Here is a 25,111-nt window from a genome sequence, read left to right on the forward strand (position 1 = left end):
CAGGTTTTTTTATAAAACAAAGATGATGGAAAAGCAGGATCTACTACTGTAATCTACTACTGTTGACTGGAGAGTCCTTCCCACATTACCTGTAGGCCCCTATGTCAAACACAATGCAGTGAAGAGGGAAGCAGATAAAGGTGAGCTGTGGTATTTGTACTCCAGTTCTAAAATACACCAGCAAATATGCTCTACCATTTTTTCTTTTTTATTTATCTCACAAATTTAAATTATATGTATTTACCATATACAAGATGATATTTGGAAATATGTATACACTGTATAAAGGCTGCCATTTCTTGTGTGATAGCACACAGTATCTTTCTTTTTGCTTCTGCCCTGTCACACTGGCATAGTATCCTCCAGGTTCACCAATGGTATTCAAGTAACAATGTTTCCTTCCTTTTTTTTTTTTTTTTTTTGGTACTGGGAATCGAACTCAGGACCTTGTGCTTGCTAGGCAGGTGCTTGTGCACTGAGCTATATCCCCAGCCCTTTCCTTCCTTCTTGAGACTGAATAGTGGACTATTGTGTAAATACGCTACATTTTCTCATCCCTCCATCCAGTGATGGGTGCGTAAGTTGATTCCATATATTGACTATTATGAATAACAGTGCAGAGATATTTTTGAGGTCCTGATTTCATATCCTTTGGATATATGCACAGTAATGGACTTTGATCATGTGATATTTTATTTTAAATTTTTTGAGGGACCTCCGATGCTGTTTTCTGTAATGGTTGAATTAATTTAAATTCCCACCAGCACTGTGCAAAGGCTCCTTCTCCTCCACATCTCCAACGATACTTGTCTTCTTTTTTTTTTTTTTTCTGTAAAATGGATAGAAACCAGAGCCTTCACACTGAGCTACTTTTTTATTTTATTTTTGAGACAACTTCCTAAATTTCTAAATTGTCCAGGTTGGGCTACAACTTATGATTCTCTGTCCTCATCCTCCCAGGGAGCTGAGATTACAGATGTACAGCACCATGCCTGGCTTTGTCTTATAATAATAGCCATTCTGGTTTTCAGTATTTTTTGGTTTTGTTTTGATTTTTGGTTTTCTGTTTTATGTTGTGTTGTTGTTTGTTTTGAGATGGGGTCTCACTATGTAGTACAGGCTGGCATTGAGCTCACTTATGTAGCCCAGGCTAGCCTTGAACTCACTGCAATCCTCCTACCTCAGCCTCCTGAGTGCTGGGATTATAGACTTGCACCACCATGGCTGGCTAATAATAGCCATTCTAACAAGAATGAAGTGATAATCTCACTGTGGTTTTAATTTGCATTTCTCTGACGATTAATTATATTAAATAATTTATTCTTTACCTGTTTAACATTTCTGGGTTTTTTGTTTTGGAAATAGCTACTTAGATTTTTAACCTACTTTTTAATTGGGTTGTCTGTTTATTTTCTATGGAGTTGTTGGAGTGACTTATATATTTTAGATATAGATCCACTGATAGATAAATACTTTGTAAATATGTTCTTCCACATCATAAATTGTCTCTAACTTTGTATATTGTTCCCTTGGTTTTGCAGAAGCTTTCTAATGTGACATGGTCTATTTTCACTTTGTTGCCTGTATTTTTAGGGTCATATACAAAAAAAGAAATCTTTGCCTAGATCAATGTCCAAAATTTTCCTTCTGTGTTTTCTGAAAATTTTATTTCAGTTCTTAAATTCAAGACTTCAATCCAGGACATACATTAAATTTAATAGATATCTTTTTTTTCTGCCAATTCACTACAGAATTTGTTGAACGTGGACAAGATTCATGCAATCATGAGTTTTCTGCCTATAATCTTGAACCAGCTCTTCAAAGTTTTGGTACAAAATGAGGAAGATGAAATAAGTGCAACCGTCACCAGGTATCATAACACAACCCTGGGAGAAGCGATTTTATATCTTGCCTGCATACACTCTTGATTACTTGATTTCAACTCAATAGTCATGTACTAGTATAGGTTTATAATTCATTTGAATATTTGTCTCAAACTTAAGTATTTATCACTTTTAAATTTTTACCTTCTAATGACCTATTATCATCATTAGTAAAATGTTAGACGTCTTTTACTTTGTGTTTTAAAAGAAATTTCTTTTGAAACATGTAATTGAAAGAGATAATATGAAGATAACTGGTATATGATTTGCCCTGTTCCCCCCTGGGGAAATACAGATATGGGGCTACACAGTATGTAATCTTTTGCTATTGGTTGTGACGTTCATCATAATCCTCCAAAGATGCATCCCAGTTGCTCATCTATCAATAATTTATTCCTTGCTAAATATTATTCTCTGATGTGAACATATCTTAGTATGCTTAACAGTTCATTTGTTGGAAGGCATCTGGATTGTTTCCAGGGTGGGGCTATTAGGAATCAACCCCATAAATGCTGCAGTAAAGTGTACCAGTAGCTGTATCAGTTCACATACTCATATGAACTTTTAAAAAAATAATAAGCATTTTATTAACTATTTTCATTTTAAATTTGATTGTACTAATCAAATCACTCATGTAGGTAGTGATGGAATCATAATTTCCCATTATAGAGGTAGTGTCTTGAGTTAATAAGTTACTTGCATGTCCCTGTTGGTAATTTTTGAAAGTTAGTCTTTGCATTCTGGAAAAACTATTCCTATCAACCTTGAAAGAGATATAACATCTTCTTAGAGGCACATTGTCTTTCCCAAATTAGAGTTTTTAATCTAGTTTTTAAAGTAGAGACCTGAAGTTCTGGAAAATTAAAGTGTCTCTAACAGTTTCAAAGCCAGTTCTGGACACAAATTAAAAACAAGTTTGAAATCAGCTTGGCAACTTAGGAAAACTTTTGTCTCGAAAAAAGAAAGAAAACTACATTTCAGCCATTCAGCCTTTTCCCAAAACTATGTATTATGCTTATAGGTTGGAAAGCAAGCCCCTTTAAAATAAATTAGGACTTTAATCAGAAGCTAAAAGTCTTCATTTTTTATTAGACACTAAAGTGACTCTTTGTCCAAGAAGACAGTGCCAGCAGGTGAACAGACTGTAACTGGCAGGTTCAACTAGAGCACAGTCTCTCCAGTGGGATATCGTAGTCAAAGGCCATCACTTACAGCTCAGTGTTTAGAAGTTCTAAGGTTAGAAATGCATCACAGATATCACACATAGTAAAGACCCACTGCCGGGGAGTGAGGAAAGCAAGAGAAGCAGGAAACTTGCTCATTCATTTGTTCATTCGCTCACTATTACATGCCCGGTTGACCAAGCAACCTAAGGACAAAGTCTGCCTTCTTCAGAAAGACTGCTGAGCAGCTTTGCTTTTCCAGGGTTCTGACCAACATTGTGGGCAAATGTCATGAGGAGCAGCTGGACCACTCCGTCCAGGCATACATTAAGGTATGAAACTCCTCTCAGTCCTTGTTCCTATCCCCTGTGTCATGTGGTTTGTCTTGTTTCCTGTCTGCAATCAGTGGGAAGTCCTTTCCCCATAGCTGGACAGTGTCCACCATAGTCAAAACAAGAATCCCCCTCAGCGGCATTCTGTCTCTTTGCATTAATGGGCCAGAAGTACTGCTTAAATGTATAAAGTCTGTGTACATATGCAAATGATATTAAAATGGGGAGAGAGGCACAAAAGGAATAGAGAAAACTGAAGAGTTTTTCCTTTGAAGTCAACATCACAAATCTGTGAAACTGCTACCCTAAGAAAGACTTTTGCTATGGGCTTGTTGAATGCGCTGTTTCTTCCGTAATGTTTTCTTAGCTCTTCTTATTGTTTTTCTCAGGCATTATTTCATTTTCCCAGTTACTGTATATTTGTACCTGCTTCTGGTATGTTAAGTCCTTTATCTTCTGGCATGAACCACTTGTCCATCCCATCAGTGTGCACTGCTTCTTCAACGTCCTTTGTCCGGTGTTCACTTGGAGATTCTCATTTCCAGTTGGCCTGTGAATCACTGCCAGTGAACTTGTGATGCTGCTTGCACTTTCATAGCTCCTCCCTAAATGTCCTCTCAATGAACAAAAAGACAGAGCCCATCCAAAAATAAATAAGAGTATCTTAGATTACTGTATAAGAAGACCTATGCTTTTATTTGCATAGATTATATCTTTTTGAGACATGGACTGTTTAATTTAAGAGAATATACTCTGATAATATATATGGATATGTGTGCACTTATACATTCCAGATGTCTAGGAATGTTAGCTAGAGAAGAATTGTGCTTGAAGCTTGGCTTTTAAAGTAGTGGTAGTTATTGTTACTATTACCAGTATACCTGTAAAAGAATATAACTAGAAATTATATTCCACAGTAAGCCCTGAGATGCCATCTGTAAGAAAATTTTTTCATTGCAGTCTTACGTCTATACATTTTCTACTTGCTAGAAGTGTTGGCTATCTTCCCAAAATATGCAAACATTAGTGTGTGCCCTTCCTTAAAGTAGTCTATGTACGAAAAACTGGTCAGTTACTTCACAATGATTTTTCTGAGCGATAGTTTCACCTGATAAGACCCACATTTCAATTGCAAAAGGCCGGTTCCAACCACAGATGTGTTGCAGAGAGTGGGTCATAGCTTACTTTCATAGGGTGCTGATGATTTCACTATTCATCAGTTATCTGACAAACAGTTATTTTCTCAATACTTTCCCCAATTTTCCATTTCAATCTCCAAAGGCATGGAGAAAAAAAATAATTCCTTAACTCATTTCTCATATCAGCAGCCTTATTTCAGTATAAGTGTTCTTTTCCTCCCCAGTGCAATCTTTGGAAATTACTCTAAGAACCCTCTGGCACTGTGACTGTGTGACAGAGGCAAGGCTAGGTCCTGGTGAGGACCTCAGATCCTCAGATATTCTGTGATAACACTGGAGAGATGGTTTGGAAATGCCTCTTTGCATGGTCTTTACTTTTAACCAGAACATCTGAAATCTCCTGACAAGACCATTTTACTTTATAATATAGGAGACTGATCACTTTGTTTAAAAGTGGTTTGGAGTCACTGGATATAGAATTTCAGGCTGTTAGCAATTCCTTTGGATACTTAAAAAAAAATACATTTAACTATCTAAAACACAAACACTTCCTAAGAAAACTTCAACTTCCTTGAGTTTTACTCTGGAAAGAATGCTAAACCAGCAGTGGAGAGACCAGGTTGTGGTAAAGGTTAAATTGTTAACTTGAGCAGTCAGCCTCACTCAACCTGAGCATCCTGCTTTGTGAGTAAAGATGAGATGGAACGAATGAGGGTCCCGCTCTGAGACTCTGTGACTGGATTCCCATGATGCTACGTAGGTAACAACCTGACCTTGACCAGAGTCTGAATTTTTCATTCCAGGTAGGAAAAATTATTTTTAACAACTGGGTAGACATTAAGCCCCACACCAAGAAACATAGTGAAAACTGATGGGCTGCTTCCAATGCCTACTTGGATATACTTGAAAGATGAGATATTCAGTGTAATGTATATTTTTTCAGAAGTAATTGCAGCACCATTTCAAGTTCAGTGGTGCTAAATGCTGCTAACTCACTCCATATACAATATCCAAACTGCACACATGTCTCTCTCAAAGATGTGTATTAAGTCAATCTAACTAAAACCACAGTTTCCAGCTATTTGTAGTACTAATAGGCTCTACTAGTCAATTTTTTTAAATAAGGATATATCAGCCCTGGTTGAAATGCCCTCTGTCTCAATAACTGCATGGGATGAAATAGTTGGTGATGACGTCACCTCCACATGAGGCATAATCCACAGTGGAAGAATTGTGTTGCTCTGGGTTTGAGCTGGTTTCATGTGTCCATTAGCTTTGTCTTTTACTTTTGAAATGAGCTTTCAGAACTCAAGCCCCAGCTGTGGTACCAACGTGCTACAGAGTTCAAAGGAGGGGTGAAAGATCCAGAAGTGAATGTTCCTCTGCTTTGAGCCAATGTCTTGCTTGCCTTCCCTCCCAATTACTTGAGGCAAACCCAACTCACAAGTAAAATATTGTAATTTAGTAGCAAACATTTCATATTTAAAATACGTGTATGTTCTTAAAAGACATGAAGCAATTCTGAATGAGCCCAACTGAGCAATTCTGAATTGCCCAATAATTTTTTGTGGCACAAATGTAAGCAGCGTTTGTTATCTTACTGATGACCAGCATGTGTGAACGTAGTGACAGTGGTGTGTAAGCGTGGGATGGTAGACCCTGGGCTTGTGGGGAGCACACCTACTCACCTCTGGATGGCACCTGCTTCCACACTTGGCCATTTGAGTGGGTGCTCTACCCTTTCAGGATGAAGAATTGCTACCACGCCACCTGTTACGAGTGGAAGGAAGAAGGGGAATGTGTCCTAAGTAAGTGGGTCAAAGCCCTCCATGTTTCCTTGACAGTGCTAAATGGTTTCCTGGCTCTTTCTCTTGATTTCCACAAAAGAGTTTCAAGGAGAGCTTAGGTGAGCACGGCTCGACTCATGCAAAGTCCTCAATAGGGACAGGCGTGTACCACCCTGATCACTGAGCCTTCATGTATTTCATGGCAAAATCTGGCATGAGAAGATAACTTTGAGAAATCAGTTATTCATGTGGTATAATTTCTGACTCTTTGTTTCTTTTAAGTGATTAACTTTGTTCACTTTTTGGATTTTCTTCAGTTTGTGTTCAAGACCAGCACATACAAGGAGAGAACCATACATGAAGAACTGGTTAAAAATGTGACTGGTCTCCTGAAATCAAATGACTCGACAACAGTAAAGCACGTCCTAAAGGTAAGCAGTTTAAAGACAGTCCATTAATTGTGAGGTCTAAGGATGGATCTCTCTTACTCCTAGAAGGTAACAGGACTCATTGATTCCATAGATCATTTCTGACATAAGCTTCATTTTACAGCATATAAAAACATTAAGTAAGGAAAATCTATTTTAAGAGACCCTGGGAAAAAAAAAATAAGTTGGGCCCAAATTAAGTGTTTTGGCCAAAAGGCAGAAGGAGCGACTATTGAAAATGATCTAAAACATTCAAAAATGTCAAGTGTTGCATGAAGAAAGTTTGGTGGCTCATTTGCCACAATAAGAGGAAAAATACAAAGAAAAGGATCAATGATGTATTCATGAGTACACAGGTCATAGAGAGGAGGCAGAGATACAGCCACTTTTCCATCTAAAAAACACTGAAATACATGGAGTAACAGAAAGAAAAGATGCTGAAGGCTGAGAGTGGCTCAGGGACTGTGTGCTTGCCCAGCATAAGCAAGGCCCTGGGTTTGATCCTGAGCACTGCCAAAAAGAAAAGACTGTGGGAAGCTTATAAAGTGCTGCTAAATTATTATGGAATCTTGGACTTGGACCCAAGCTAAATTTAATTATCTATTGTGACTTGACAGATGAACAACTAATTAGTAAACAACTACAAAGAGAAGCCACGATCAATAAACATCAACATGAATTTACTCAAATTAAGTTGCCATAAGCCATGTGATTTGTTTGAATTAGCCATATATCTATATCATCTATAGCTATACCTATACCTATATCTATTCATCCCATTTGTTCAACAAATATATTCCAAATGCCTCCTCTGCAACAAACATTTAGGATATATTAGAAAACAAAATAATAGTCCCTGCCCTTAGGGACTGACTTAGTTACTTTTCTCATGTTGCTAAGACAAAATACCCAACAGCCAAAGTTAAAGGAAGAAAGATTTATTTAGCCTACAGTTTGTAAACTTTTCAGTCCATCATCAGCTGGCTCCAAGGCAACAGTGCATGGTGGCAGAAAACAGCAAAAGCAAGCAAAGGAAGAGATAGAGAGAGAAAGAGAGAGATGCCTCTTTCTGTCCTTTATATCATAAGCAGGCTACCCACCCTAGAGTAGGTATAGCACTCACACTCTTAATCCCAGCATTGGACCATGAATTAATCACAAACTCTAGATTCAGCCACTTCCCAAAAGCGCACACCCACCCCCAACCACATGAGGAACATCAAGACACAAACCATAATAGGGCACTTACATTCTACTGGGGGATACAAACAATAAACTACAGGTACAGTTTGCTGATAAATTATGTGGTATGTCAGACGGTGAGAAGTAGTACTGGAAGATAATCAGCAAAGCAGGAAGGAGGAACTGGCATGCTAAGGGCCAAGGGTGAGATGTAAAGTGTTAAATAGAGTTGCAGGATGGAGCACATGGAGAAGGCAACACCTGAGCCCAGAGTGGGTCAGAGGTGCTGGAGCTGGCTACAAGGGGATCTTAGTGGGGAGTGGAGGAGGTGGAGGAAAAGGCCTTGCTTAATTCAGAGGCAACAGCACAGCAGGAAGGTTTGTGAGATGTCACCAAAAGCCAAGATGAAAAGGAACCTTTTTTGAGACAATGAAGACACTGAATGTCTGACATGTACTTTTACCATTACAGCTTTTACAAAGATGAGATTAGTTTCAAGTAATACATGTTACAATAGAAATGTTGTGGTATTACATATTGGAAACACAGAGTTTTATTATTACTGTACCATAGGATGATGAATTCTTTATTGTCTTTTCTTTTTCCTAACAGCATTCCTGGTTCTTTTTTGCAATTATCCTAAAATCAATGGCACAGCACCTGATCGACACAAATAAAATTCAGGTAGGATTAGAGGTAAAATTGTAATGTAATATTATCCAACAATTACACTGTGAACACATTCTCATTAGCTCCATTTTCATTGGCTTTGTAAACCTTAGCAATTTATGTTAATTTGCTTTTTCAGTAGGAGAAATAATGATGTAGGTCAGTATAAGCCCACCCAGAAGCAGATTCCAGAACAAAATTAGAAGTGCAAGAGATTACTGGAAAGAAATAGCTCTAAAGCTTCACTAAACAAGATGGTAGGAATTCACCAATGGTTGTTTTATTGCATATTGTTGTCTTTAAATTAGTTGTTCAGATTACCAGATATAAGCATGCAAAATTGATCAAAAAATTTAAGCATTAACTGTTCCTCTCAATAAACCAATAGACATCAGTAGTACAATTATCTCAGTTATCTATATCTATTTGTATCTCTCTCTCTCTCTCTCTCTCTCTCTCTCTCTCTATATATATATATATATATATATATATATATATATATATGTATTTCCCTTCCTTCTTTCTTTCTTTTTCTCTTTTCCCTCATCCCAGTTATTCCTTCCCTTTGAGCAATTTCTTTTGCTTTCACAATATCTATTGTACCTTTTGGGTTTCTAATTTTTCTATCATTTTTTATTCTCTTTAATGGTTTGATCAATCTTGCATTCTTACATCTGGTAATCTGAGCAACTTTGTTGAAAATAACAATATATAATGTAACAACCACTGTTAATTCCTATCATTTTGTTTTGAAACCCTGTATTATTTTTATTGTTTTTCTCTGTGTTGCTGTTATTTTGCTATTACTTTTTTATTCTCTTTAAAATAAAAAAAGAAATAGCTGTAAAGGACAAAAGGGACAGAAAACTGAATAAGGAAGTCTGATACCTGTGAAAGAAAGTAGGGAAGGAAAAAGATTAGCTAAACAGAGCCTGCCAGTGAGCAAGGCTTAGCAGGGCCGCTGGGCAGTTTGAGAGCAAAGACTGCTCAAGGAGTCCCACCATGGGCAGATGGTCCAGCCCTAGGACTTCTGCCAGCCCACTGAATCAGAGCAGCTGGTGAACAGGGGGCTACATTGGCATGAGCACTTGAACGGCTCCCAAGATGAGTTCTTCCCAGTATGTTCTATCTTAAGGGAAAATCTGAACTCTGCACATTATGAGTGCCCAGCCTGTGGGTCACATGGGCACATTGCACATGTTCCTGAATTTACTCTCCATAGTTCCCACTGACCTCTTGTCCTGAAAGGAAACAGATGAGGGAAGCTAGTAAGATCAACCGCAGCTGCTGTCATGCCACGCGGTCTCCTCAGGAGCCTGTGTACCATCAGCACATTCTTCCTCTGTGACCCAGTCTACATCTCCTCACCCTCCTCATGGCTCTGAAGGCTCCTGGGATTCACCTAACTATGGCAACAGAAACACCAAAATGACACTCAGGCTTTGGAGACAGACTTATTGAACATCAGATGGGCACTGACAAGGCATCAATTATCCTTCAAAATCTCAGACGCCAAAGGCTCAGGCAGGGAGTTTTTATGGGGTCTGTAAGGGGAAGTACAAAGACAGAGTACTTAGCTGTCTTACGTTGGTTCTTACAATATGCATCACAGTGAACAACTATTTGTAGGATACAGTAGTAACAGGAACTATTAACCTGCTCAACTAAGAAACTGAAGTATACTGGATGGGAGTCCATTTTCTATTACAACCTGACAGTGTGACCCAAACCTCCTTTCCGGAACTGTCTTTGCCTCTGGTCATCACCCTCTACTCAGGCCAGGGTTGCTGCTTGTGACTATTCACAAAGACAACTGGGCAGAGATGACCAGGAAGCACCCAGGCACCATTTATGTTCCCGATGTGTGTCTCTCAGTTCCCACTGGGGTAAGGCAAGAGTCTTACACTTGATACTGACCCCTACCAGGAGGGTAAATCAACAGTGTTGCTTAGGGCGGGGATGATGGGAATTAGTGGCAATATTCTGGTTTATTTTCCCATTTGCAGAGAGGTAGTGTCAACACATCCATCTCTTCGTCCACCTGGTTAGCTCCATGGGACAAGCACCCAGGGAAACACTACTCCAAATACCAGTTTTGTCAATATAAACTATATATTTGGAACAAGATAAATGACTGTTGGGTGGATCTTTTCATCCAGTGAATTTGTTGCTAACAGGACATTAGTCAAGACTCCACTTTTAATCCCTGTAAGTCCCAACTTTAATAGGGAAAACATGGTGATGCTTTTGGTTTCCAATGTTAACTCAGATCCTGTGTCCATCAGTCCATGAAATACATGAGTATTCCCTTTCCTAGGCCACAGTAGACTGAGTAAATGGCTAATGGGCCCTTTGCAGAAGAATTGAGAAAAGCACTATGAAATATGCTTTATTTAGTACCAAGATACAGGCTTTCCCATGGGAGCCTGCCACCTCTTCAGTCAGTTCATACCAGATCTGAAAGCTGACTTAGGACTAGGAGCAGAGAAAGGAATTAGGAATGTCCAGTCTTGCCTTCTTTGTGGATGTGAACTGTGAAAATTTGTTTTGTCCCTAGGGATTCCACGCAGTATTAGCCTGTTCTACAGGTCCCTGACAGTCAAAGCCCCATGATGGGCCCTCCAGCTTTCTTATTAACCATGATAATTGTGGCCTCAGACTCCTGGACATTAAGCACAGGACACAGCCTCTGTTAGTGTTAGGACCCATTATCCCAATAGCCACCAGTAAGCCACACATAACTGCTTCTCCTGCCAACGTGCAGGAGACACCACTGAACATCTTAGTGATGTCGATCCCCAGTACCTCCTTGATGGCCAGAGTGTGTATGTCTTCTGGGTTTCCCTGGGAACTTGATACTCTGGTGGGTCTTCTGTTATCAGTGAACATCCACTCCCACATGTCCACTTCCCACCTTCTCTTTACTCAGTCCTCTATCTTTTGCCAGAACACCGCAGACATTTCCAATTTTGCTTCAAGTGTCTATCTCCAGGATTCCACTTTAAGAGTGAGCTGCCTATGCTTGGAGGTGTTATTTCATCCTGGGTCCTGAAAAAGCACCCTTTGCCAGTGAACTCTGACCCTTGATCAAACACCCTCACTATACGATATCAAAGGTACCCCCTGGCTCCCGCTGGTACATGCTAGCTAATTGTTATGGTTCTCATGGTGTACTATCCTCTTCCCTACTTTATTAGGCCCAGCAAATATTCATGTTTTTGCCCTGATCCCCAGGGATGGAGATGACTCACCTCCCTGAGGGTTTTCTTATTTCCTTCCAAGGGCAAGGCCTTACAGTGTCTTCTCCTTGGGAGAAAAACTGATTGCTAACAGGGAAAGATAGGACACTTCTACAACCACTGAAGGTTAAGAGAAGTGTCCAAGGCCACCTGCTGGGAGTCAGCTACCCAGAGGCTCCTGTCCATGCATGTAGACCCCAAGGGTCTCCACCCCCAGCCTTGACTTCAGCATGACAGAAAGCCTGCACCTTTAGTCATTTCTGCAGTTTCACCTTTCACTGTAAATCCTGTGTTTGCTTTTTGACTGCATCTGCTCCAGAGATAAGAATCTCCTGCCTGGGAGGAAGAAAAGAATCTACCATGAAGATAAGAATGATTCCTATCTCCTTGGCCTTAAGCCAAGTTGGGATCAGAAATTCCCCTCATTACCTCCTTCAGTGGCAGCCCCACACTCCAGCCGTCTCTCAGGGGCCCACCTCCCAATTTTCCAACCATGAACCACAATAGGAAAATATCCAATATCATCATTTGACACAAAAGTATCCACTTTAAACTTCTCCAAGTTATTTGCACTTTTTAAATTATGAAATGAATGGCTTTCTCCACCATTAAAGAAATATTAGCCATCAGTTTTGGGAGTACAGAAGGTCTGAAGGAGTCAGGAGAGATGTCTAGGTTTAAGCCCCTGGACCCACAGTGTGGTTAGGCGTACTGTGTCTCCTATCTGACCCCAGCTATCCTGCATATGGTGGGTTTGGCTCTCCTGGGACCTGCTGTTATATTCTCAATCTGCTAGCCAGTAGAGACATTCTGGTACCTTGTAGTGGCCACACCTTTTATTCTCCATCACTGATCTTATTCCTAACAAATTCCCAAATACCTAAAGTCCAGCCCCTACATCCAAGGCCCATTCCTTATGATGGTGGTCATAGACCAGGTTCTCCTCCCTGTTCCAACTTTGTCCCCCTGTTTCATGCCGTCTCCTCACTTCCTTTCTTTCCTGTCCTGAAACAGGAAATTCTACATCCCTAGTGTGAGAATTCCTCCACTTCTAGCCTTTGTGATATTTTCCCAGGGAAAATTTACTTATCAGATCACATGTCTTTGAGTTAAGAGGAAGAGTGGGCCAAAAGAAGAATTTGAAGAGAAGGTACACAGAAGGGAACAGAAAGGGAACATGAAAGCCAAGAGATTAATACATGCCCCTGTGCACTGAAGGTGGTATTAGTATGTTCTGCGGATTTTATACCCTGACAAATGTACTCTAATTAGTTGAAAAGTGATTATTTCTTTCCTGTAGGTGAATTGTTTATCAGTTTATCATTGCCCAAGGTATATGGGGCAGAATGAAAATGATGTGTGTGACTGTGCTAGTTACTTTTTTCTTGTTGCTGAGATAAAATTCCCAACACCCAAAATTAAGAAAGGAAAGTTTATTTAGCTCACAGTTTGTGGAGGTTTCAGTCCATAATCAACTGGCTCCCAAGCAGGGCAGCGGGTCACAGGGGCAACATTGCACAGCAGCGGAAGACAGCAAAAGCAACAAGAGCAAAGAGGGGACAGAGCGAGCCTCTTTTTCTCCCTTAAATTGTATGCAGGCTACCCACTCTAGAGCAGGTGTAGCATTCACATCATCTCTGTGCCCTCCTCTTGCACAGGCTGAGGATATTTACAATGTGAGGACCCCTGCCCCCTGCTGAGTTGCCTAGTTAAACTTCTAAACTTCTCAAATTGACACAATGAATCAGCCATTACAACATCCCAGGGCATAAACAGCAACTATAGGGAATGTCCTGCATACCGTAGTAAGTACAGCTGCTGAGTTACTTAGTTAAGCTTCTAAACTTCTCAAGTTGACACAATGTATCAACCATTACAGTGATTAATTAAGTTAGACTGATTTGTTGTTAACTCATTTGATTTCAAAAATAAATTTTAATACAAAGAGTATCTGTGAGAACCTCAAAATACCTATACAGTGATGTCCTTGTAAATTGCCTAAAAAAAAAAAAAAAAAAAAAAAAAAAAAGCCTAAGCCACCTCCAGTGTTCCACTCTTAATTCTCCATGTTATTCAACTCTTGTAACTTCAGCTTTTATGGTTCTTATGCTTCCAACATGGAAGGCTGGGTGCTCACTATTTAGCAATGTGTAGTCCAGTGAGTGAGGTAATGCACACCTATAATCCCAGCACTCAAGAGGCTGAGAAAGGAGGATTGCCCCAAGTTAAAGGCCAGCCTGGCCTACTTAGTGAGTTCAAGTTCAGGCTGAACTATATAGCAAGATCCTGTCAAAAGCAAGAAGAGAAAAGAAAGAAAGAAAGAAAGAAAGAAAGAAAGAAAGAAAGAAAGAAAGAAAGAAAAAGAAAAAGAAAGAAAGACTTCCATCTAACTCTAAATTCTGTTTCCTTATAGTAAAAATATAACTATGGTAAAAATGCATCTGTGTGTCATTTTTTAATTTTTTAATAATTTTTTCATCCTTCTTTCTTCCTTGGTACACTTCCCTCCATCTCTTGGCCCCCTGCCCTTTTTGCAAAAGATCTATCTAAAGCCAACTTACAAAGGTTAATGAGTCTTATCTGTTTTGTAGAAATGGTCTGTATAAATTCAAGAAGTGAACAACTTGGCCATCTCGAACTTTACGCTTATGTGCAGAAGTCGAAAGAGCCCTCTTAAGGCGTTATTAAATTATTATGCCCTCTTTCAGCCATGCCTTTCTGCATCCGGTGTCACAGCAGCTTGATTTGTGAGCCCCTTCTGAAGAACAGTCAGGTCACACCAATTACCAGAGAGTGTTTCAAACTATATCTGTGCTCATCCTATTATTCACTCACTGATTTCTTAGTTGATTATTACAAAGAATTTCTAATTTTTTTAAATCAAATAAATTTATTTTTAATTACATGAAGCTATGTATCCAAAAAGTTCAGAAAAATACTCATTAGACTTTTAATAGTAGTTGTTTGTTGGGAGGCAAGAGAACGGAATTGAGATGTGATAAGTCGTAAAATGCCTCATATTGTACTTTGCTCATTTTATATTGGAATAGTTTGCAATTAACATGATATAATTTACTCTTAAATGAAAAGTGAAAATGTAGTGGTCAAAATAGAGAGGAACACTAAATGAATATGGCAGAAAGCATCACTGAAATTTAAAAAGTTTCTATTTTATTATTGCTGTCAAAGAACTCTTTTTATTTGACAGTCTCTACAGTAGGTCTTTCAAGTTAGCGCCTATTGAAGTCTTACTTTATAAGTCAGATTATAAATAATCTGTTCTTTCCTTAGCTTCCCCGGGCTCAAAGATTTCCTGAATCTTACCAAAATGAATTGGACAATCTTGTGATGGTTCTGTGTGATCACGTGACTTGGAAATACAAGGAAGCACTTGAAGAAACAAAAAGGGCAAACCACAGTGTTGCCAGATTCCTTAAGGTACCGTTCTGTGAGACCGCAACTCTGCAGTGGTGCAAGATATCTGAAATGTTAATTGATTCACATCACTATGATAAGCAGTGAATAACTTTATTATCGTTTCTAACTTGGGAGTCTCACTGAAGAAACACTAAGGTTAGATAAAAGCATCCATTTGAGTGTTACCAAATCAAAGTGCTGCTGAGTATTTTTAAGGAGAAAAATGAAACGCTTGAAAAGATACCTCATTGCAGCACTATTATTCTGTCCTGCATTTCCACCCTTGAGGTGACATTCTGGATCACTGACAGGTGTGATCATGACACCAAATAGCCATTTCAGGGAGACGTTTGGGAATTTCTCTCATTTGTTATATTGCTGCTAAGCTTTCTTTTATATGATGAAAAGATCATGTGCTGAACAAAGAAAATTGTCAGTTTAAGTATAAAAGAGCTACTGTCTTAACTGGATGAATATGAAAGTTGGTCATATTTCTTTGGATTACAGGCAGTCACACTGAGTTGAGAAGAAAAAATGCAAAGTCCAAATGTCAACATGCAAACTTATGGAATATCCCTTAACAGATAATAACTTAGGAAGACTGATTTTCTTCTCTTCTTTCTCTTATCCAAGTATTAACTACTACACCTTTGATAAAACCACTTGTTTATCATAGACATCACAATATACTGAGTGACTATGGTAATTTACAAATTAATGCTAATATGAAACTAAGAAGCATAAAGTAGATGAAAATTTAACCTAAGTTGTCTTGGGTGAACTGTAATCCAATCTAAATTCTTTTGAAAGGTGCTACAAACTCTCACATTATACACTAAATTTGTTTTTATCATGAATTTATTTTTTTCTTCAATGCTTTGCCTCTCGTGTTTTTCTTTTTCTTTGTTCCAGTAAAGGAAAAGGATGGTCAGGGATAAAAGGTAAAGGAAAAAAATTACTCTGGTTTTCTACCACATTTTAACACCTATTGGAATAAAATTTATTGCTATGCTGGTAGTTCACTTAAAGTGCTTAAAAGTGTAGGAAATTTGGGGGAAAAATTGTGTATAGTCAAGTCTGTAAGCAAAATATGTTTAAGGGAATATCTGCACTGTTCCTGTCCAAATTGCAAAGAAAAAATGAATAAACAAGTCTTTAGAAAACAGAAAAGATCCCATATCTATTACCTTGATTTGTATGCTCTGTTACTGTTGGAATGAATGAATCTTCCGTGATGCTCACTGGTGCAAAGATTGCTGCTGGTGATGCATAAGTTAATATGTCAAATGGGGGCAAACAAAAAATGTCCAATATTAACAATGAAATGGTACCCATCAGTGGTTTGGTGGACTCCGTAAGTGAAAAGCACAGATTCACAACAGATAAAGAGAGTTGACATATGTAGCTTATGTGGATTCCAAATTGAAACTAGCACACATAACGAGAAGTTTATGAATGGAAAGATTAGTTCAGTCCATCATACTCTGTTATATTTAATTTGTAATTGTAGTGGCATTTGTGAACACGGAATACTGAAAAGAAACATCTTGGAAGGTTCATTAAATAAATCATTGGAACTACATGAGAAAAAAAGGAAAAGGAAAGTAATTTTTAAAAGCTAAATGCTATCATTTGGCACAGTTTTAAGGAACTGATGAATTTTCAGCTTTTAATAGTTTGACATTGCCCACTCCCTATGTTGGGATAAATTTTTTATATTCCTAGCAATTGATAGTATTTATTTGCTCACATGAACTGCATATGACATCTACCTCTTTGGTCATTCAATTATATATTAGTAGTCAAATACTGGGACCCAATCATCATTGGAATTTAACAGTGAAAATATTGTTGCAATGTTGTAGTTGTACCAAGAATGTTTTCCAAGAATGAAGAGGGAACAGAATCTCTGGAAACCAGTGTGTGGGCATATAAAAAAAATGTCCTGGTTTAATAAGCATCTTCTCTCACTTTGCATCATGGTGAAGTAATATTTTCACAGCAATTACACCAAAAATCTTGTACAGTTTTTTTTTTTTTTTTTTTTGCTGTTCTATCCTTGAAGTAGATCGTTTTTGAATGGACTCTGTACAATCTATGAACCTTTTTCAATTTTTTATTACCAAACTACATCACAACTCATACCTGAGTACACCAGCTTAGATACTTTTCTTATAAGGCACACTAACAAGCTGATAACAAAGACAGGTTCATTCTGATTTTTATCTTCCTGCTTAAATATGCATATCCTTTCCCCCACTCACCCTGTCATTCCCTGCTTTATTTCAACTAGTTTTTGAAAAACATTTGGAAATAATCTAATATAAGGTAAAAACTTGGTGTCTTAGTAAATATGTTTGAGAAAAATGTGTTCAAAAAAAAGATGGACTGGTAAGTCTCTGGGAAAGGGGGAAATCTTCATATCTACTATATTTGGCTTAAATAGTCTATGCTTTGGTAGTAAGTGACTTTTCCACTGAGCTCATCTTTGCAATAGCTGATGGATAGGCTAATGCCTAATTATGAGGGCAAAAGAAAAGTATCCAGGGGGGAATAATGGAACCAATGGCTTTGTAACATACAGAAGGGCATGACAAGGGCATTCCTGTGGATCTTTTTTGCAATCTGAAATTCCATCACTCATCCCTGAACCAATTATAGAGTACATTCCTCCTTACTCTCACTCTTGGTAAAATAAATATTTTTTTAATTACAACAATACCTTTCTGAATGTAACTTAGAATATTTGGCTTTTAGCTTATGAATCAAACTGAGAAAAAGTCTAGCAGAATATAAGCTATTCTGTAAATCAGGAGTCTGCAAACATTTTCTGTAAATGGCCACAAGCTGAATATGTTCAGTTTTGTAAGCCATATCATCTGTCACAACTACTCAACTCTGTTATTGTAACCCAGAAAGAGCAATGGACATTTCACTCTAGAAAAACATAAATGATCAAATATGGCTGTGTTCCAGGAGAACGCTTTCTAGGAAACAGGTGGTAGGCAGGCTGCTTTGGCCCATGGGCCACGGTGTACCAAAACCTGCTATAATTTACTTTCAGTTCATATACAACATTAAGTTATGCAAAAACAAAAGCAAGAAACCTTCTCCCCAGGCCTCAGCCTTGGGCAGGAGTATTATTGTACCTGAGGAAAAGGAGACACTAGGGTTCAGCAGACGCAGGACCCATCACACACTTGGTGAAGCTGAACCTGTAGGAGGACCTTTGTAGAAGGAGGGCTGACTCCGATGATCTTGCATCCTAAGAATAACCCCTCTTTGTCCCTTGGAAAGAGATGACAAGCTTCCACATTAGATACCTTTTTTCAAATTCAAGGAACCCAAGTTGACCTTTTTGCTCTCCAGTGTGGTCTTCTCCCATCCTCCCTATTCATGGATGCTGGAGACAAGTCCTCTACAAGAGCTCGGAGGTCTATCTGCAGAGTAGCCAGAGCAACCTCCTTTAGGATGTGGCAGTTGTCCTGGACTGGTTCAGTGACAGGACTCATCAGCCCTTCTTCCATGGAATCAAAGAGCCTTTACATGTTCGCCAAAGATTCCCCAGGGCCCCATTTCTCCTGCTCTTCCTTCAGAAGTTCCTAGGGCACAGAGATGTCCTCAGTGATCTTCCTCTCCCTGCATGGTGAGATGAGGACCCCTGGTCAGCAGGAAGGGGACAGCAGATTTTTCCTGGAGAGAGCTCCAGGCTGGGGACATCGCGAGGGTGGCCAGGCTGGGACAGCCGCCTACAGACGCAGAGCCTAGGAGGATGAACACATCTGCCAGCATCCAGCACTGCGTGGAAGGCACAGGTGTTCATCCCTCCACCACTTACTGCTCTCTGTCTTTCTTCTGAGGCAATGATTATGCCATCGTATCTCCCACTCCCACTCTTCTGTCAAGAGATGGAAGGAAACATCCTCCTCCCTACTGAATAAAAAGAACTAAAATTTATAGTAAAAATGAAAACATAAATGAAGCAATATTACACAGTAATGAATAGGTACATGACAAAACTCAAAAGAAAAATGGAAAGTAAAACAAAAACAGAAATGACTTAACAAATGGAAGAGCCTTGTTAAAGAAAATTGCCCTTGCTTACACACAGGTGTATTTCAGTGGAAGAATTTCCACTTGGTAGTATAGCAATTTATGTCCAGGCCTTACTGAGAAAAGAGAATTGAGAGTAAAATTGAGAAGAGAAACAAGAAACACAAAACCATTGTAATACACTGTCTTAACTCTTTGGACAGGAGAAAGATGTTCTGCTCACCGTGTGGTGTACACCTGCATGATTCTCAGTACAGTGTGTGCTTCCACACCTGGGGGTGAATAGAAGAAAACTTGCATGTCAAGAGGCAGCAATCTGCCACGGTGCCTCCCCAAGACATCCCATGAGTAAATACGATCAGTGCCTCCTAGTTCACTTGCTGCCAATGCACTCTTGACTACTACAGCTCAGTTACAGATAGGATGGATTTTAGTGTTTCAGAGCAAGTACAGATGCTCCTCCGAACCTACCTACTGCCTAAGTCTCTCCTTGCTACAATAAAGACAATCTGACAACAAAATAAGAAAGACAGTGGGCAGCTCACTAAAGGAAATCTCAGGCTTTCCTCCTTTCCCTTCATTCTTCAAATTTAAACATTCTCAAGTGAAAAGGAGAACAGGTACTCTCTTAAAAGGTCTTGTGAGATTGAAGAAGCCTTCCAGCCCCATCTCAGCCCCATTGCTACTTAGTGCTGTGCAGCAGACAGTCTCCGCTCAAGCAATGCAGAATCAAATTACTAAAGAACAGTAATAAAATATAACCAAGAAGTTAAGAAACAGACAACTAAAATCTGCGCTTTTCTATATGAAAAGATAAGGGCTGTAACATTCCACTGAAAAAGTCTAGGTGGTGTTTCATACAGTTGACAAATACGGGTTTGCAACTTTCTGATTTGCAAAATACTCTGGTATTTGAATGAGTTGCCATTTGTGAATGAGTGTTTGAACATATTTTCGAGATTCTTAAAGACATTTATACAACGCATTTAGCTAAGTGGATTAATCTGCTTCAATATGTATAATCATTTTTCCTAAAATCTGCAATGATTCCCCAAGCACAAATGTTTGAACTTAGCATTTTATCCTTTTTAGCGCTGCTTTACATTCATGGACCGAGGATTTGTGTTTAGGATAGTTAACAATTACATCAGCATGTTTTCCTCCGGGGATCTGAAGGTAAGGACCACAGGAGGTGGATTATTTGCTGAACTCTGCATTATATTATTTATTTATAAATTCGTCTCTGTTTATATCTGCCTAAATATTAACCTATCCATTCTCTGTATGAAAAAATAACATCTGCACCAAGGAAATGCAGCCTTTTAAATGCTCCACCTACTGAGAAAGTCTCCCAAGTCCTTCCTTAATGGAGGCAAAGGAGTGGATGAGTGTTTGTACTTCATTTCTATTCTCTGTTGTTTGAAAGGGAGTAACTCACTTCAGTTTATGCTGGGCTCTCTTAGATTTAACACCAAAAGTTCTATATCCTTGGAAAACCCTTAAGTCTAGGCAAAACAGGCAACCCATGTGAACTGATCACTCTACACAACTAAAGGTGTGTGTCAGAGAGATCACGAGGGAACTCTGTGTTTCAGAGCAATAGCTCTCCAAGTGTGGTTCCTAAACCAATCAGGGAGCATCACAGGGGCCCAGAAATCTGCTTTAATGAGACTTTCAGGTGATTCTCAGGCATTCTCAAGTTAAAAACCACGGAGATGTGATGTGGTGGAGGAAGTGAAGACTAGAAATTGGCAGATCAAGATTGTTGCATCAGTTAGAACTCTGAGGGCTGCACACAACAGAATCTGATTCTAACTCGTGAAAGGGGAGTTTATGAAAGGATACTGGGAGTAAGCAGCATTAAATAAACAGCTGGAGACCTGGGCTTTGAAATGAACCGGTACCAGGGCACTTTACAGAGCACAGGAATGATCACAAATGAGGGACCATTTGACTAGGGCGCTGCTGCTGCTGCTGCTGCTGCTACATAATTAATCAGCTGGAGCCATTTTCTCCATCTTAACAATCTGTTTTGGGTTGAAATTCCATATAGGAAGCAGGAGATCAATCTACTTTGGGTCATACACCTGCCTTTTAAGGAAGGAAGACAGGGCCCCTGAATTAATAACTCCCCCATTAACATTTGTCCATTGAGAAAAAGGGAAATGCCCAAGGGGAAATGACCTAGGTTGGGAAAGAACAATTGATATAAAAAACCCAAAGAAAATAACGACAATCCTAAGCCTTTTAGGTCATGCTTAGGAGCCTGAACGTTATTGTTCTGGGGTGGGGAATTATGTTTGGTTATGTGTCATTTGGTTTTGAAAATCCACTCTTCTAAATATTCCGTGAAAGGATATTCTCTGTTTGTGCTCCTACTATGCATGACATTTGTAGACCATCCATTTAGATATAATTGCAGTAGACCTAAATTATACATTTTTGAAAGACCAAAGAGAATGTTCTCAGTGAAGGATAATTAACATAAGTAATTTAATTATATTCCTATGGACTTTACTGCACAAAAAGGTCAAATGCTATCCTTGTTTGAAATGGCAAGATTTTAAAATATTGACTAATGTTGCCACAATGATTCTAAAACATCTAAGTATATGGGAAATCTTTCACTGTATGTGCTGGTATTAGTGAATATAGTAATGACAATCTAACTTAGTCTTAAGAATGATTATTTAACATGTATGAGAGTAAAACTAGAGCAGTTATGAATGTGATAATTGTACCTACAGTTATGATTCTTCTTAATACATGTGTTATCGTCCTCAGAGACCATGTCCAGACTTTATTACTTCTACATTGAAACCTTATTGAAAAGACAGACCTTTTGATGAGGCAGCAAAGAAAAAGCCCATTAAATAACATAAGCTCAGAACAAGTGACACAAACAGTTTCAGTTTAATTTCAGATGATCGGCTTCACTATTTTAACTATAGATCTTGCTTTTTGCTAGTAGGGTTTGTTGTATGATTTTAGTTAGTTTTTGAGGGAGCTCTGTGCACGTGGTACAGCAAGATTTTCCTCACAATTAACACGTTATGACCTCAACTAACAGAAGCTGAAAAGAGAAATCAGGATCTTACCTCATGTGGAAACTGAATGTAGGTTACAAATGGGATCATTTCCTGAGGAGGCCTTGAGTAGTCTTCAAAGACAGCCCACTTTGGAGGGGACAGACCTTTTAAATGTAAAAATGAAAAGAAAAAAATTTAAAATGACTTAGTTGTCGCAAAAAGTAATTACCTCTTTTAGGGATGAAGTTCAAAAGCATATTTTTTGTTTGTATTTATTGCCTTTCTTGATGTACAAATAGTAGTCATTCCATTTTCCTCTTTTAGACCTTATGCCAGTATAAATTTGATTTTATCCAAGAAGTATGTCAACATGAGCACTTTATCCCTTTGTGTCTCCCCATAAGATCAGCAAACATTCCAGGTAATGAACAGTTCCTCATTTTTCTTAGTTCCTCTCAGGTGAATACTCTTGGTTTTTGCCTTTTTTTTAATATATATACCGTTTTCCTGATTCCTCGATCACAGCTTTATTTGAAGTTGTAGCATGGGTGTCAGAGCCAGGTAACCTGGAGAAAATGCAGAAGTTGTTGGCATGTTTGATGAACACAACTCTATATTTCTAAATTTTTGTCTTCCTCTCTTCATTAAAGAGAAAGTCAACACAATTTTAAACCAGATTATAATTTCAGTCTAGAAGCATACTGTCTTGTGCCTCACTAGCTACAAAAGACAGCTTTCCATAGAGTTTTGAGATATAAAAATTACAGGGAGAAAAAGTTATACCTCTGAGTATGATTTAAGATTATCACTCAGTGTGTATAATTTTGTTAAAATGAAGTTACTCTAGACAAGTTGTACATGGAACATTTGTATATTGTAAGGAAGAGAGAGAAGGGAAGAGGGAAGGGAAGCGGGGTGCAGGGGAGGTGACGGCAGGGGAGGAAAAGAGAGAGGAGAGGAGGGGAGGGAAACATTATAAATACCTGACACTCCTAAGCCAAAGAGAGGAAGAGATTGTATGTGCAGGTAAGAATGGAGCTTCATATTTTGTTTGATGTACTATTAGAGCATAGCCTACAGGTTATTTTTATTTATTTTATTTTAACCTAACAGGTTTTTTTATTTATTACTTTTGCAAATTAAAAAATTGTGTATGTGTATGTATATATAATGTATAGTATGAATATAGCATGTACATTACAATATACATAACAGGAAAATCATGATAGAGTATAAACATTATACATTTAGACATCAGAAACTAATCAAACATCAAGAGGCAAAGAAAAGACTGAAATGATTTTGGAACTTGAAATGCTTCTAAGCAATGAATAAACTATTCAGAAGGCATGATTTTAATATTCATAAGGGCAGAAACTGCGATGATAAAGGACTTCATTGTAATTATTATAGCTTACACTAATAGTTTAGAAGGAAAATTATATTATTAAATCTATAAACATTTTGGCACTTTAATTTTAATTATAACCTATGTATATTATTCTATTATTTTCTAACGTATAAAGCACATTTTAAAGAAAAAGGGGTGGACATGATATATTAGACTATAACATATTCAGGCTTCTGTTTGTTCTGATTTGAGTTTGTTTTATAAATTAGTGTGAAGTCATTATTGGTTAGCTAAGCTAGTGAAGATATTCGAAAGGGTAAACCCTGATTTGGTCATTATGCTTCCAGTAGCTATCAATCACTAGCTCTGGAAAAGGCCTGGTGAGTCTTTTTGTATGCTGGATACCATAAATAGTGAGTATAAAAATATGTTTCACAGCAGGTTTTCTTTTTAGAAAAACATGCACTCATGATTCTTTCTTAGGGAAACAACCAATTTAAGGTGTTCTTGAAAAATGGCAACATTAAGAGATTTACTTATAATTTAAAAAATATATTTTAACTTTCCAATGTAAATTATACATAGTTAATAAATATATGTGTATATCTGAGTACACTTGTATCTAACCATTTTGTTAATTTATATTGAATCTAGATCCTTTGACACCTTCAGAATCAATTCAAGAGTTACATGCCTCAGGTAAATAATAGCTTATATTACCTAAGCATCAAAAATATGTCTAATGTTATTGATGAGTATAGATATTACAAATTAGCAGCTTTTGTGTACTAGTAAATAACCATGTCTATAATATATACAAAATCCAAAAAGTTGACTGAACTTTTTTGCCACAGATTATTTAATGATTACCTGACTTCAATTATTTCATATGTTACCCTCCAAACATAGAATTTTCATAAGTTCTCAAAGCATCTGAAATTTTCTTAGTATATACCAGGAATAAAATTCTCACATAAAATACATACTTCTTCAATGTAACTACTGGGGATTGCTGTATCCGTGTCCTCACATGGGATATGTAAGCACTCAGCCACTGAGCTACCTCTCCACGCTTTGTTAACTTTATGTTTAGATAAGGTCATGTGAAGTTGCCTAGACCAGTCTCAAACTTGTGACCCCACTGCCTACACCTCCCAGGAAGTGGTGATCAAAGGCATGCACCCCTACATCCTATTTTTATAAACAGCTTTATATGCTATTATACAGTACAATTAACTATAGTTATCATGCTATACATTTGGTCTCTAGAATATATTCATCTTATAATTGAAAGTTTGTACCCTTTAACCAAAATTTCCTAATTTCTTTCATTCTCTAGCCCCTGCCAACTGTTGCTCTACTCTCTGCTTCTATGAATTCACCTTTTTAAGATTATATATATGTGTGTATATATATATGTATATACATATATGTATATA

At 38.1% G+C, this 25,111-nt stretch overlaps 1 protein-coding gene across 7 annotated transcripts in view; it reads left to right on the forward strand.

Annotated features, from left to right (window-relative positions):
- The window catches only part of Dock10 (dedicator of cytokinesis 10), a 195,036-nt gene that overhangs the window by 131,928 nt on the left and 37,997 nt on the right, over positions 1-25,111 (forward strand). For all 7 annotated transcript variants that reach the window (XM_005395477.2, XM_005395478.2, XM_013519950.1 and 4 more), the window contains exons 24-31: positions 1,752-1,870; positions 3,309-3,378; positions 6,622-6,735; positions 8,527-8,598; positions 15,114-15,260; positions 20,385-20,468; positions 22,646-22,742; positions 24,327-24,371. In XM_005395477.2, the coding sequence (XP_005395534.1) occupies positions 1,752-1,870; positions 3,309-3,378; positions 6,622-6,735; positions 8,527-8,598; positions 15,114-15,260; positions 20,385-20,468; positions 22,646-22,742; positions 24,327-24,371 (748 nt within the window). The remainder of the gene's footprint in view (positions 1-1,751; positions 1,871-3,308; positions 3,379-6,621; positions 6,736-8,526; positions 8,599-15,113; positions 15,261-20,384; positions 20,469-22,645; positions 22,743-24,326; positions 24,372-25,111) is intronic.

The sequence above is a fragment of the Chinchilla lanigera genome, unplaced genomic scaffold, assembly GCF_000276665.1.
Source record: "Chinchilla lanigera isolate Chin_1 unplaced genomic scaffold, ChiLan1.0 scaffold00052, whole genome shotgun sequence".
Classification (NCBI taxonomy): domain Eukaryota; kingdom Metazoa; phylum Chordata; class Mammalia; order Rodentia; family Chinchillidae; genus Chinchilla; species Chinchilla lanigera.